The 16,791-nt window shown below is 39.3% G+C and overlaps 1 protein-coding gene across 1 annotated transcript in view; it reads right to left on the bottom strand.

Annotated features, from left to right (window-relative positions):
* Positions 1-16,252, bottom strand: part of ube2j1 (ubiquitin-conjugating enzyme E2, J1) — a 57,037-nt gene extending 40,785 nt beyond the window's left edge. Inside the window, exon 1 of the mRNA XM_028605985.1 lies at positions 15,852-16,252. Within this exon, the coding sequence (XP_028461786.1) occupies positions 15,852-15,882 (31 nt within the window). The 5' untranslated portion in view covers positions 15,883-16,252. The remainder of the gene's footprint in view (positions 1-15,851) is intronic.
* Positions 16,253-16,791: the final 539 nt, after the last annotated feature.

Consider the following 16,791-nt stretch of genomic DNA (forward strand, 5'->3'; position numbering starts at 1 on the left):
CCAGCCAAATAAAGGGTAGCAGGAGATTTCTTTATATAGGCCTAATTTTATTTTAATGTTATTTTAGAAGTTATCTGCTGTAGTTATGGCTGATACTGGGGCAGGACCATGACAGAGAAGAAGGAAATTAAACAAAGAACACCTAAAAGCTAAAAGGGAAAGTGAAAGACAACGGGCAAAATCGAGTCAATCTCGGTCGGGCATTCAACAAATGGAGACAATTACAGAATTGCAAATTCAAAACGTCCCCGAATTGGCCCCTCAGGTATGTAATTAGAGATGGCCCGATACCATTTTTTGCTTCCCGATACCAATACCTGAACTTGCGTATCGGCTGATACAGAGTACCGATCCCATACCAGTGTGTCATATATGTTTTAACAATTGTATACTACTATCCCTGTATGGATGTGATATTATTTCTATCTTTGTTGTCAGTCTGGCTCAGGTTAAACTCTTTGTGAAACATGAACAAATACAAACAATGAATGCCACAGAATTTTCTTTTATTATCCAGTTAGACAGTCAGTTATAACAGAAAAAGAACATAAAGTACTTTAACATAGATTTTCTTTAGGGCTTTATTACGTGGTATCGGATCGGTGCATAAACTCCAGTACTTCCCGATACAGATACCAGCGTTTTAGGCAGTATCGGAGCCAATACCGATACTGGTATGTATGTAAATAACTTTACAGTATGTGATGTGGTTGTACGTCAGTAGTCTAGATTAAATTACGTCCCCGGTCAATTTAGCGCGGACGTTTTATTCTTTTCAGTCTGTGTTTGTGTTGGCCTACTACTAATCTTTTCCCTTGTCCCCCTGTACTTGTGTAAAGCGTCCTTGGGTTTCATGAAATGCGGTGTATAAGTAAATATTACGTTGGTTGCTACAACAATCTCCTAATGCTTTAACTCGTGACACAGTTACAGTGATACCCGGTTTAACTCACAAGACATCCAAAGTAGGCTAAATGACCGTATGTAATACTTAAAATTCAACAATGCATCTGTAACGTATTCTCTTATTGTAAATGATTTTCTGTCTGAGCAAAATATTCATCGCGATTATATGACGGTAATGCTAACTCAGTAATACAGCACCATAAAGAAAAGACCTTTATGACAGCAGGTGTGCTAAAAACACTACCGCTTTTGTCCAAAGGGGGTGCTAGAATCAACACAAACTGAAAATTACATATAGTAACCTTAAGGGACACACACACTAATCAATTAAAGAGTAGGGTTGCAAAGGGGCAATTTTCCGGTAAATTTCCGGAAACTTTCCATGGAAAGTTTAGCTGGGGAATTTTGGATACATTCAATTTGGAAACTTTCTTGCTGAAATGCAGTACACTCTTTAATCAGCTTCAATCTGCTTTAGAATGTTGGATTCTAGAAATGATCTGTGCAGTGGGTGTGGCTTCAATAGCCCTGTAGTAGGTTAAGTAGTAGCCAAAACCATTGACCTTTAGTTTAACATATGAAAGTAGCTAGCATGCTGCCTTTGATTTACAATGGTTATGGTTATATGCGTGCTAAGCTAACCATCACCGCTGTCTTTTGTTTCCAGCCTATCAAGAACAAGTGGGCTATACAGTGAACACATATAGGTTAATAGCAATGGGTTATGTATTACCACCACCAACCCCAAAAAAGAAAAACTCCCGTATTTTAAAAACTAAATGTTGTATGTAAGTATGTAGTAGCCTATGCTGATTACCGCATGCTTGCATGTCATTGACGAATATAGGGAGGACATTCAACTAAAGTTGCATTAAATCAGATTGTTTTAACCAAGATTATGCTGCAAGATGGGGGTTTATTCAACTACATTTAAGTTCCCTGTTATAGACTAACAGTATTATAACAAGCAATATTAAAAATATTAAGTTTATTCCCATTAATTTGCGTTAATTCCCATGGAAAGTTTACAACTTTGAAAATTCCTGGAATTTTGAAACCCTATTAAAGAGCCTGACCTATTTGGTAACACTTCATAATAACCATAAATGGTATATTGATAGTTAATTAAACTTCAGTTAATAGTTATTTTACGGTTACCAAACAATGACATTAGGATTTGTAACATTTACTAATTATTACTAATGTTATAATTTAAAGTTACTTTATCATTAGTTTAGTACTATAACACTATACACTATAACACCAAAAGTAAAAGCAGCTGGCACCCGGGAGTGCAAGGATAAGAACAAAGTGTCCTCAAGACGTTCCTGAGACCACAGAATTGTTATGCAAGAGAGAAGAAAAGAGCGGACAGAAGCTGAGAGAAAGAGAAGCAGAGCTGTGCTGCTGTTGTGACTGGAGATACAAATGCCAATCTAACCATTGTGGACCCAGGAGGGAAACTTTGATAGTGCTAATTGATATGCTGGTCTGATGTCTGTTGTGACTGTGCTGTCGATGTAAAGCCAGTGGAGAGACTGAAGGACATGTGTTGCAGTGCTGAGGGTGTGAGGAGGAAAAGTGAAAGCTGTGGAGGTCTAATCCTGGTCTGTGTGTCTCTGTTTTAGCTCTGCAGGGTATTTCTTATATTTTTTGGTTCTTACATTTTTTTATAATGTCATATTTATGACATTAAATTCTTGTCAGCATTCAAATATTTTAATCTTTAAGTTGCCGTAGTCTCTCCTCTCACAGACCATTCCCAAATACGTAAAATCCATGAGCTTTTTTTACGACCTGCACTTGTCACGCATACGTTGCCGGACCGGCTATCAAATCAAAGAAGAGAAAAACTCTGATCACGCACGCACGCACGCACGCACGCACGCACGCACGCATATAAAACCACCTACTGTTCGTAGGTGGTTTTATATAAGATATAGTTTATTGTCCCCAAAGGGAAATTTGTTTTGGACGCTGTCCATTCTGCAGCGTTACAAAAAGACTACACAGAATACACAAAAGACAACACAAATACAAGTAAGTAACACATACTCTCATGCAACACAAACATGCTTCCATATACATATAATAAGCACATTAACTACTCCTTTCATTGGCATTTCCCATTGAACAACCCAGTCGGCTGTATTCTCCGCAATTAGTGTGGCACAGCCCTTGCACAGTACGATATTGCACATATTGCCCAACCCCAATAGCCTACATATCGTACATAACTTATAGATGTTAAGTAGTCCAGATCACTCTATGGATCTTTCTTCAAAACAACAAATGCCTTGATTTAGTGAAGGGCTTTGGCATTACAAGCACAGTTAATATGTAATTATGTGTGTGCTGGGAGTCTGTGGCATAAAAGCAGCATTTTGCATGTTTTTGTAGACCTTTGCAAAACAGCCCAACTTTTCAAAGTTGGCAAATTATTCCCCCTACTCAAAACATATCTTGTTTCTAAATCAATAAATCAGATAAAGTAGCGCAGAGCTTGATGTCGAGGTCCTCCCAACGTTGAACGTACTCAGAAACGTCAACTTCGAAGTAAACGTGGCTACATTTCTAATGAAGAAGACTAAATCCCCTTTCACACATGCAGTCTTTCCCTGAAATGTGCAGGGGCAGAGAACAACTAAACAGCGAAAAAACACCTTGAAATGTAAAATCTCCCTTAATACGTTTTTTTCCATTTTTCATTCAGAACGCAAGACAAAATAACAGTTTACTTGCAAAATGTAATGTGAAACATCGTTTTACTCCATTACATTGTTTTGGTGACCGTTAGGAATCCCAATCGCAATTAAAAGTTGATTAATTGCATAGCCCTATCATACTGTGCGGGTAAGCCTGTGTAGGATGCCTGGACCACACAGTACAGTGCAGTGTATGGCTCAGAGTCACTGGGTTTGCCTGTATTGTATACAGTAAATTCAACTTCAGTGTATGGTACATGCTTGTTGCCCGCGGCGACAAGCCCAAAGGCCTTAATTGTCCTGACAGCACATGAAGTAATGGTCCCTTCAACAACTACCCAGCAGGCTTTGGCACAAGACAGCAGCACTGGGCCTCATTCCTACAGCAGCAGCACATTATGACTGTGTGGAGGTGGACTGAGTGTGCAGAAAAGACAGGTTTCTTTTTGTGAGCAGTTATAAACTATTTGTAACGTCCTCCATCCCACAGTTATCCATCTCCACATACTGTATGCACACATGCTATGGATAATCCCGTGTCTGAATGCTGTTAACTTATTTTTTCTTATTTCCAAAACCAAAGTGAGCGCTATTTTTCCTTTGTTAAATAAAGTTTCACAAATCCCAACATTCTAAAAAATACTGCCGGCATGGGTCAGAAAGAAAGACACTTTGGTGGTGCGGCTAGGAGGAATGGCGAGACTTAGAGAGCCATGGCTAAAAGATATTGAAGTTAAAAGATTCTCTTTATAGTTCAAGCGCCCGGTTAGTCATGATATACCACTTGGGGGATCCATCAGTGCCCTGCAGAGTGGAATCAGGAGCCCTGAAAGGTGTGATAGGCTATCAGAGCTGAGCAGGCACTTCAGAATGAGAGATGAACCACTTTAAAGAGTCTGCTCAGTGCCTCGTCCACCAGTAATCTTTGGGGTGGCAGCAGGCAGCTCCAGCTTTGATGGCAGGGCCAGTGGCAGCTCACACTCAGCCTGGGACAGTTTGGGTCATGGACAAGATATCCTAATGTCAAAAACAAATCTCAGAGGGAGATATCTGATGTCAATGATCTGTTTATCAGTCTGTGTCGCAATATTTGGGGGGAAAAATCGCAATTAGATTATTTTCAAAAATCGTTCAGCCCTAATGAAGTGGCACCGAAACTAGGCACCTAAATCCGTGTTGCTATTCAGTCAGGTTGTTTAGGACACCAGGTTTCACTACCCAACCCTAATCTTAACATAAAACAATTTACATCAGCCGTTTTCATTCCTGGGTTCTCTGTTGAGTGGTGCTGGTTGCTGTTTTTCCGTGGTAGAAAATGAATGTAAACAAAGTGGTGTGCCAGAAATGGAATGCGCTATGACTTAGTTGCCCCTTCTAGGCTAATGTTGGAAATCTCTTTGGTGGATAGAGCATATAACAACAACATAAAAAAACATGCTGATAGTGCCATTGGCAATGCATGAGCCTGAGTAGTGTAGTAAATATTATTATAATCATAATTTCAGCATTAAGTATTCAATTATAATTCAAATATTTAAAACAATAAATTAATTTAATGGTTTTAAAGAGGAACATTGAGAGATTTACATTTTTTTCAGAGCAGTAATCCTACATAAGTGAAAGTGCCTGGCTGCTTCCCGGGTAAACTATTAACTTTGTGAATTATAAACTTTTGTATCCCTCCCACTACCCAGACACCTTTACTTTTTTGCCTCTTAAAATATGACTTCCTGCATTGGCACTGGATGTAGATCATACATTGCACATTTATCCAGTATGAACGTACTGTAATTCCTAGGGAAGCTGCACACCACTGTACTGCCAGTGCCTAGATGCACTGTGACAGGCACTCCAGTGCTCCATACCCCATTCCCATTTTTGGCTCTTCCTTCCGGTAACCGTAAGCAGAAATGACAAGGAAAAGCCCTTCCCACACAAGTGCCTCTGGCTTCTGTTGGGTTCGCGAAGGTCTGGTCACTGGCCCAAGGCGGTAGGGTGATAATCCTTGTACGCCAAATCATCTTATGTAACATATTTTGAGTGTTTGCCACTGGGAATGATTCATAGTTGGTCCAGAGGGGAGAGAGGACACACTATTGCGTAATAATAAGCCATTTCCAAAGATGTGAAAGTCACAGAGCACAGAAAAGAAGAAGGAAAAGATACCTCCCAAGTTGGAGCACTTTTTATTGTTACTCTGTTGTTGTTTCCACAACATTCAACTAACAGCCAGGAGTAAAAATGAGAGAATCTTTCCTACTCCAGCCTGTTGATTAACCTTGTGGGTGCTAATAGCTTCGAGCTACATTTCTCGTGACACATATCCACAGTTGATATCGTTGGGTCATGGTTACTCGAGATCACTGATAGGCGACGTGGCTCAGCGACTGACGGAGCTTTAACATAATCAAACCTTTAACTTTTCTGCCAGCAATACGGTTATTTACGTGAATAGACATTTATAAAAGAGTGTGAACATTTTATTTAAATATTTAGACATTCCAAAAAATTCTATTAAAAGCAATGTCTCTTCTATATAAACAATGGCTCCCTTTTAAAAGTCTTTGTGTCTGACAATATCGCAGCATCATGTTCCTTTGTTATTATCTTAGCTTTAATATCACAATCCATGCAAGATGGATGAGTGCTTGAGTGAACTAGTGTAACGTTTTTAAGGTTTTAATGTAAAATGGTTAATTAGCCACTTTAATGAAAGGTGGTGATTGCGCATTGGGTATGACACATGCCTTTGGTGTGGGAGACCTGACCACTCAGACTGGCAATCAGAGCAGGGAGGTCTAACAAACTCTGAGTTCCAACCTGAACTTTAGGTTGACTAACTGATCTGTCAAACTCAGAGTTTCCAGTTTCAGAACAGGAGATAAGAATTAGGTCAATCCACTCTAGAGTAAAGTTAACCCTTGGTAAATGGTGTGCAAGAGCATTTAAAAAGCCCTCATCAATGGAATGCAGATAACATGACTCATAACCAAAAAAAGCTTGAACCTTCTACTTCTCCCAAGTGGAGTTAGAAATATGAATGAATGCTTATGCAGAATATGAACATCTATTTAAGAAAAAGAGCAATACAGCTACAACTGCCCTGGCAGAAAATTGCTGACGAGTCAAAAGAATTTAAAAAAGAATAATCAAGTTCTATCTCGAGTATTCCACTTATTTAACATCTGTGCGCATGCACGTCTTTATATTTATTCAGGTCAAACTTAATAGGCACAAAATGCACTTGGCAGCAACTGAAGATGAATGAATTATAAAAACCTATATCACACATGTATAATTTCAAGCAATTCTGATGTTGTTTAGCATTATAGAAGTGGAATTTTGTAAGCAAACAGAGTAACTTTTTCAGCCATCCTAAAACTGCCCGTATTTATTATTGTCTTTGAAAGTAACATTAAATGCACTTATGCATAAGTCTCCAAATTTGTGCTTGATGGACAAATTCAACCACCATTTTAGCCAATCGGAAATAAAGGAGGGGAACCACCACCACCACTCACATTGGGTTGAAGAGATGGTCTTCAGTTAGAACCATGGGTGACCTATGGCTGAGGACATCTCTGGTGGAAACTCATCTTAGTTAGCGCTAGCTCACTATCCCACCCAAACATCATAGACACTCAGCACACTGGTTTTCTATAGTGGTAAATCTTTGTAGGCCTAATTGATGGCTGTTCTTCTTCTGGTTTATTCTTGTCCTATAGACATTTACAATTTATTTTAAGGTGACTTAATTCAGTTATTAATTTGGGAAATTGTGATGTGGCCTGCCAGCAACGGCGCCTCTGCAAAATAGCCTCAGGAAGGAACTTGTTTTGGTGGAACGTGCTCGTTGAAAAGTTGTTTTAGTCGTGCAACAGAAAACTCAGATTGGACAGATAGTCTAGCTAGCTGTCTGGATTTACCCTGCAGAGATCTGAGGAGCAGTTACCCATAGTCCTCAGAAATCCACTGGAGTTTAAAATGTCAACACAAAAAAAGCCCAAGGCAACGGATATTCATATAGATAAATAAGTTAAATCCAGCAGAATTTCCATTGGCAACGGAGCAATCCTGAAAGTGGAACGTTGGGGATGTAGACTACAGATGGTGTAATCTGTCTGGTGGAGCCTGCTTTAACAGACCATGCAGCTGTAAATTCTCTTAAAACTCCACAGTTCATAATGGATTAGAGAGTAGAACACAAAAGATTTAAACATTTTCTTACAGGAGGATGATGAAGGCCCATTGTCAGCTGCCACAAGGGAAGATACAGAGAGGCCTATTGAGGTTTACATCTTACATCTAACTGATGGTATACCATGATAAAACTTGCACCTTATTTCTTTACACAGAGCAATGCTGGGTGGGGGATTATGAGGAAGAGGGGCCATCCATTTCCACAGCCCAATTTGGCTCTGTAAATGTTCAGCATTGGCCCATGGCCTACAATGAAATTAAGAAGGCCATTGTAAGTTGTAATTTTCTATTTTCTATAGCTCCCTGTCAAACAGCTGTACAAGTAGGGGTGGGAATCACCTGAGGCCTCACAATGTGATATCATCACAATACTTAGGTCAAGATATGATAATGTTGCGATTTTAAACATATTGCAATATATTTCCATTTATTACTTTTTTTCCAACTTCAAATTTTTCTCAATTTCAAATGATGAAGGAACCTTTGTTAACATCAGTTTTATCTAAAGAGATACATTTCTCGGTTTCAATTTTTTTCAAATTTTATTGCTGCAAAATGGAATTGTCAATGAGACAAACTGACCAACACGTATATAATAATAGATCAATACTTGGCATCTGTGTATCAATACTATGCTGTATTCTTTCCCCACCCCCTACAAGGTGTACTTAGAATTTTTTTTTTTTTTTAAATGCTGATCTTGAAATGGACCACATAAGGCTGCAGATGAAAAAGAAAGCATTTGAAATACAACTGCTAGATCAGTCAAGAGTGGGTTGAGGTGGATGATTTTACTTGTTTCAACAACATGACAAATATTAAGTAGTGTACTGCATTTGTACTTGTAGGATATCTCTTCATAAAAAGAAAGTCATATTGGGATTTCTTAAAAAGGCCCTGAACACCCATACAGGGGTTTTCAGTTAATGTGGCTGATTGGGCGTTTTCCCAGGACTGTACGGGTGCAGTTAGACTGATAGAGTGACATCTTCATGAGTCCTCTTTTAGTGCTGTTGCACCCGTTAGGGCGGGACAAATGACAGCTTTAGGATTCTTATTGGTAGAAATAATGTGCAACCTAATAAGTTCCCATCAAAGCTCATTCAACCTGAGTCTCATCACCCAGATCAGCCAGAATATCTGAAAACACCTGTGTCATGTTCGGACAGTTTTTTTTTTCTTCCTTTTTTTAAACACACTATTATCTGGCATTGCATTAATTTCAGTGAGAAATTGGTCCTAGGTAGTTTAACAAGTGCCTTGAACAGAAACTCCAGTGAGATCAGCTCTATAATACAGCAATTGTGAAACTGAAACTTCCAAATCTAAACAAATCATGTAGCCTATGTATCTGTGGGAACCTAGCACCTGCATGTGTTGCATACGTGTCAATGTGTGTCTGTCCTTGGAGCAAGGCTGTACACCCATAGCAAACTTCAAACTTACATGACACTCTAGTACAGACATACTCAATCTTTTTTACAACTGAAAAGACCAGGGACCCACTCATGTACAAAAAATACAAATTTATCATGACAATTGAAATAAATGAATTTGAAAACTTTTCACATGGACCATACTTTGATAATCACTGCTCTAGTAGGTTCTTGGTTATACGTGGCATGCACTCAATGCTTCTAAAATCTTACCGGTACCTTTTTTCTAGATTTTTGTGTCTGTTGACCATATTCTCAGTTTCAGTTGATGTCATAAAAATACATTATGTCTGGTAACACCTGCATATGAAGAAGTGCTGGTTAGGGCTGCTTGATTATGGAAAAAATAATAATCACGATAATTTTGGTCGATATTGAAATCACAATTATTTAACACAGTTACTCATTAACATTTGGATATAATGGACAGTGTCCAGGGTATAATCTGTTAGTGTCCTTTATCTCACAGAAAGAGTCTTTGGATCAGAATAAAATCTGTTTTACTACGGTGAGTCGGTTCAGCTTTACAGACATCACACATAACATTACACAGCTAATGAACAGTTCCACAGACATAACACAATGTGCATCTCACATCACATGTTCACTCACTATGACCACTACTACTGTCATTACGAAACATTGTGCCAAAATATCAACAATAATGTCGCCGTCAGTGGGTTTATTTGCTAGCTAACTTTAGGAAAAATCCAGCACATATACGGTACCTTAGAGTAACGTTACGTGAAACAGGTGATTTAATGTCCCTGCTCATTAACATACAGTTTGACAACAAAACTAAATGCTGAGGGAACATTACTATGTTTTTTCATGTTGGTTTTGAGCAGTATGCCTATGCACCACCACTAAAAAAAAGCTGGAAAAAGTTTTAAACAGTTAGTGAATACAGCGTGTCGAGGGGTATACAACGTCTACTACAGCGGGGGGGGAGCAAAGGCAGAAGGACCGCAGGGTTAGCTAACGTTAGCTGTTCCCAGACAACTGAGTTGGTTTTGCCTTTTTTTGCTCACCAAACGCTGCTGCCATCTTTACTCGCGCTGAGTTTTTAAATTCCAGCGGAGGATATGCACACGACTTGCCTCCCTGACTGGCTTTGGGAGGGGCGGATGCGCACTTGCTGATGTGCGCATGTCATTCAGAACACAAGACAAAATTTAGAGTGTTCTTGCAAAACAGAACATGGCAAAATAATCGTTTTTTTCTCGATTATACTATTTTGGTGATCGTTGGGAGAAAAAATTGAAATTGAAATCGAAATTCAATTAATTGCACAGCCCTAGTGCTGGTGTAAATGTGCAATACTCCATTAGACCAACGTAATAATAAAATAAACAAAGGCATATGCATTTTTATTCACTTACTTGTTCTCAACCTTTTTGCCCCGCCCCCCCATCAAATGAGATGTAGGCTAATTGCCCTGAATATTACGATTGATTGATGATTAGGCCCCAACTTTGGTTGACTGTTTAATGAAGACTTTCACAACAAGACCAATTTGTAATGCTGCAGTACGGAGTTCATTTAAGATGATGCTCCGACGTCCCGTTCCCTGTGAAGGCAGCACCGAGCTGACAGAAACGTTGAAGAGAAGAAGATGCAACATCTCGTCCAGGGTAAACTGGCAGGTTTTAATGTTGCAGACCACTGTTTTTTTGCAAGGAGTTTAAATTGTAAACTCGTATTGTTGTGCAAAACGCCCCCCCAAGGGCACCTTAACGCCCACCTTTCCAAAATATTGCTTCCAGCGACCCCCTGTCATCCTCTGAACGCCCCCTGGGGGGGGCTCTAGCACCCCCGTTGAGAAACAGACACCTGGCTAGTGGCTACCACAGTTTAGTAAATAACTCCCAGACAAATTTATGTAAACCTTAAATGTGCCATATAAGTTTGTAACACAGACTGAATGGCTGGTTTAACAGTAACTCTACTCTCACTGGTGGACACGAACAGTGAGTATATGTTTACATGATGATGCCAATTTTGTTCATTCATCGGAGATAATGATAATGATAAATGTATCATTATCATCTGCTCATCAGAAATGGAAAATAGGAGCGACAATAAAATGTCAAATTTTCTGCATTACCAGTAACAGATTTTTACTTTCATCACAGAGATCATTATTATATTGTTGGTAATATCCTATTTTTGGTAAACTGATTACGTAACTCAAGTTGATAAAAAAAAAAACCTGGCCACAAAAAGTTTTTGTTCTTGTTACAAAACACACTGATAGAAAACAGAAACCTGAGGATGGCGTTCCATGTCATAGTATCCCTCTTTCTTTTGTAGAACTCCAGGTAGCATATTTGGGTTTCTTAAAACCAGGATTATTCAGGTTTCTTAAAAAAAAAAGATAGTTAGCCTATCTTTAATAGGTTACAGTTGAAAATGACGACAGAAATAAACAAGTTTGCGGATTTCCCATACCTCCGCAGTTGAAATCAACTACCATTCTACAGAAGTGATTTTGTGTTAGGACGTTCACTGTGATTCAATCTAGATATTCCAATAATTTGATCATAGCTGGGATATTATTCTCAATGTGAACACTCTCACAAGGTTTATTATCATGCTATTATCACATATTTAATATATATTATACCTCAAACCCATTGACTGTTTTCATTTGCTTGTCTACTGGGTTCAATCCCCAGACTCCCCAGGTTAAATCTAGGTGGGAAAGTGCCCTTAAGCAAGGCCCTTAACCCAAATAATACTCATGGCCAGCAGATCAGACTGAGGCGGCTTCCAGGTATGAATGAGTGACTGTGTGAATGTAGTCTAGTCTCCACTTTTGGGATTGCTCCAGTGCCGCAGGAAATGCAGTGTTGGAATTTTAAAAACCCAGGTGGATTTCTGAGGACTATGGTTAACTGCTCCTCAGATCTCTGCAGGGTAAATCCAGACAGCTAGCTAGACTATCTGTCCAATCTGAGTTTTCTCTCGCATGACTAAAACAACTTTTGAACGTACACATGTTCCACCAAAACAAGTTCCTTCCCGAGGCTATTTTGGCAGCGGCTCCGTGCGGAGCTTAGCGCCGACCATGATGATTGGGATTGGTTTAAAGAAATGGCAATAACCCAGAACACCTTTGTCTCCCATCCTAGAACGCTGTGTGGACTCGCCAGACCCTCCTTGGCAGCGCTGTGGAGGAGGGTCTGGCAAAACGAGACAAGTGTGAATGTCACAGCTCGTCGTCGCAAATGAGAATTTGTTATCAAATCGGCTTACCTGGCTAAATAAAGGATGAATGTTGTTTTTTTTTTTTTTTTTTTTTAAATCACCCCTTAAATCATTCAGTTTTTTTTTTCTTTAATTTATTAATTATCTACATGTCTATGCAGGGGCGTCGGACTGGGCGTAAAACCGATACTGATTACCAGGACCCAAGGGGAGAGAGAGCCCTTGAAAAGTCTGGAATATATTTTATTTCACCTGGATATTTTCATTTCCTAATTAAATTTCATAATGCATGTCAGATGAAATGTAAAGTTAGTGTATTGGCTGAATAACTTGGTTGATTGACTGACTACATTTTGTATACAAAAAAAGACTAAGGTCTCACCCACCCCCTGCTAATGTGCCAAATGGTTTAGTCCATCTGCACGCATTTTGTTTATGTTAGTTCAGTTGAGCTAGCCTAGAAATCTAGACTCCCCCTAGTGGCAGCAAATTTATTTGGCAGCCAGGGGGGGTCTAGGCACTCTCCGTTGACTTTCAAGCTGCAAAAACCAAATTTTGGTCAGGCCAATCACATTGTGTATAGAGTCGGAGGGCGGGGCTTATGGCTGCTGCTGCTGGGAACAGCGGACTTCTGGAAGACTTGGAGTTCAGCTTTTCTTTGAGAAAAGAACAAAGAAAGGCACAGAAATCATTCTTAAAAAAGGATGTGTTCGGAGTTTTGCCGACCGGATACGGCAAAAGTTTAATCTATCAACTAGCTCCGCTACCTTCTTTGTTGCTCTGCCTGGTTGTAGGCTATCCTATTACGTGCAGAGGGAATTTGAAAGACAACCGTTTATCCCGCCCCTCGGATCGAGCTCCGTCAATGGTGAGTTCCCAGACCCAACATCTGGATGTGGGTCTGGCTTGTCAGGCTACAGTTGAGCATCTGATAGAGCGCAAACTTCTGCTGTAGAATTTCTCAAAGAAAGCCAAATCATGCTACCAAAAAGAAAGGAAAGACAGAAGAAGGAGAGCAAACAAAATGAGGGGAAAAAATTGGTAACTGACTTCTTTTCAAAGAAAGGTGAGCACAAACTAAAAAACAAAAACCATGTTGCTAAACTGTTTGAATATCTCCGCGACTGTTAGCGCTAAAAACAAACTGAGACAACCCATTGAAAGAGCAGAACATACACTTTCAAATGATAATTTGGTTATACATGTAATCTGAGGTAAAGGCTAAATAAATAAACTACACTAACAATGCTGTTTGCGCACAACACACCATTGCAATAGGCTAATTTAAAACATGTTTAATTTTAAATTAATAGGCTATAATGTCTATAATTAGCAATAATAGGCTAATCAGTGTCATAGGTAGCTTGGTAGCTCATCGGTAGATACATATCATGTCAACATTATAGTTATGTCAGATTTAGTAGAAGCAGATGTTAACATTGTGAAATGCATGGCCCTCAGTTTCAGAAACTGTCCCACCAGGGAGTGGAGTAGCAACAGACCCCTCATCCTCCTCTTTGGATTTAAGAGAAGGGGCGCTTATATCAAAATGATAGCAAACCATGTTTAGCAATTTTGACTGAAAGGTGTTAAGTAACACTAACATCTTAGTGTGTTTTATTATGTTAGGTTACAATTAGGATAAGAGGTTAATATCAAATGTATCCTTCATAGAGAAAGATGATAGAGATGTGATTGAGGATGATGGGAGTGAAGACAGCAGGGAGCATGAGTGTTGCTCTGAGCACAGTGTCGAAATGAGAGCTGAGGAACTGGAAAGTAGGCAGAGCACTGCAGACCAGTTTTTTCCAGAGGATCCAGGACTATGGCCAGATAAATTAACAGATGATCAGAGAGACACTATAGTATGCAGGTTGGCAAGTAAAGGTACAGAGAAAACAAACAAAATGTAGTAGTAACCACAGTAAAGTAGGCTAGAGAATGTTGACAAAGGAGGTTTGAAATGGGGGGCCATCAGGACTGCCTATGCATAGGGTCCAGGGTCTTGTGCTATGCCCCTGTGTCTATTCTTGTACTTTCTAGCATTTATAACATAGCACATTTTTCTGTACAGTTTTTTATGTGGTAATACTGAAGCAGACACACCATTATGTCTGGTGAGGTCTTTTATTAACATAATACCAAATATGCATCTTTCTATATAGTTTATTCATTGTAATTTGAACACTAATACCAATACCCTGACTTCCAGTAATGTGTTGTACCCTCATTTGCACTTCCATTTTTTTCTAATGTATTTGTATTATTCTATTATGTTTTAGTTTGTAATGTATATTTTATGTTACCACATTGTAGATATAGTATATTTATACGATTCATTTTAGTTGTATGTTGTGCATCTTTGGCAGAAAAATTTCCCTCAGAATGAATTAAGTTCTATCTTGTCATATTTTAACTTTTCTAACAATCTTCCAGCCACTGCAAGCTTAAATAGAAAGTCTGTGCTTACGTTTAAATGATGATAATGCTTAATAATGTCTTATTTTAGCACGGGGCAACAATGTAATGTTTACAACATTCAAAACAGGGCAAACGTTTGGGGATTCTCTGCTTGGAAACCATGTCCAAGTAGTCACAAAACGGCATAGCAAACAAAAGAAGTTACTTTTATCTTAAATAAGTCTCACAAAAATCACAAAAACATGTAGGCTAAAGTGCATCCATGTCATGTCGTATCCGTTAATGTACCCAGGACCAACAGCAGCTTCATCTTTGTTGAAGTAATCACTAAGAAACAGCATGTTGCTGTTAAACATGGAGTTTTAATTCTGCCTGTGACTCACTTGTTGCTATGGAAATAACCCATCTACTGTAAACCGCTCAATAAATATAATTTTGCAAATCCCCACTATCACATCGCTGATCCCACCTAGGTCATCCTTTGTGTACAAAAGCCTCGCTTCTGCTGTTTGTTTTTTTACAACTTAAACCCAGTGAAATACTGTTAATAAATGACCATGACTGTAGCTAGCTAATGTTACACACGAAGACGTGTCCTAAACAGACAGTAACGTTACAAAACGGAGAACCACGTAGCTCTTTCAGACCAGGAAGTGAGCTGTACCAATGCAATTAGTATGAAAGCTGAATGAATATAGATGTTTTGGTTCTGAATACTAAATAGTGCAAAAACAAAGTATCTCCATATGGAGTTCACATACAAATGTAAGCAGCGAACACGAGCACTAAGAAATAGAGTCAATAATATTCGGCTCATGTCAGTGTAGAAGTTTAATTTGGATTTAGATTGTTCACAATTAGTTATTTAAGAAATGTCAACAGTGAACCGGTGGGTTTCAACTGTGTCGGTCACGTTAGCAAACTCGCTGACAGCTGCAGAACAGCAACAACAACAATTGTAAAGTGAGCTTACCTGGACTCTTGAGGTTATATTTATTCTCCATACCAACAGACGTTGAGCACTCTGGTTAAAGATGAAGTCCTGTTGAGTTAATGTTGCTAACTGGCTAGCTAGCTCCCAGCTACCTACTTAACGTTAGCTTCACTTAGCAGCACCGGCTAGCTTGCTTCGGGTCCTCAAATATGAGCAGAACAGTTAAAAACGTAGGTCGTTCAGTCTCCACGATGTTCCAGTATGTAGGTACACTAGACGATATTTTAATCTAGCCGTCACAAGAATATTGAAGAGTTGTTGCTCAAGTTATGCGCTGTTTCGGTTTTGAAACTGTTTGTTGAATGTTATCCGTGTGACGTCATTTGTGGAAACGTAAACAGGAAGTGACTGACTACTGGCCGTCTTATACGTCATTTATATTTATGTCAATAGGCTCGTTCAAGATGAACTGCGCCTCGCCTGTAAAGTAGACGAGAGCAGGCGGCAGCAGCGGGCGGCGGTGACAAAAGTCCGCTCTCTAGTCGGACAGTTTTCCAGCTGATTCCAGCAGCATTCAGGCTGAAGAGGAAGTGACACAAACACTGTGGTTCGATTCCAATTTAATAAAATGTTATCAGACCCATATATCAGCTCCTACACAGTCTCCAGTTGATTTTATAATGACAGAGTAGCTGTCAAAATTCTCTACATGTGATCTGTTGCTGTTTTTAATTAACAACAGACTGTAGATGATCTGTAATCTGAACAGGTTTATGGCGCTTTTCCATTACATGGTACCTACTCGCCTCGCCTCGACTCTACTCGCCTTTTTTGGTTTTCCATTACGAAAAAAAGTACCTGGTACCTGCTAACAGGTACTTTTTTTAGTACCTGCTCAGTCGAGGTTCCAAGCGAGCTGAGGCGAGCCGAGAAGGTGACGTGAAACCCTGCAGGCTGCTGATTGGTCGGAAAGAAGCGT

The sequence above is a fragment of the Perca flavescens genome, chromosome 18, assembly GCF_004354835.1.
Source record: "Perca flavescens isolate YP-PL-M2 chromosome 18, PFLA_1.0, whole genome shotgun sequence".
In the NCBI taxonomy this organism is placed as follows: Eukaryota; Metazoa; Chordata; class Actinopteri; order Perciformes; family Percidae; genus Perca; species Perca flavescens.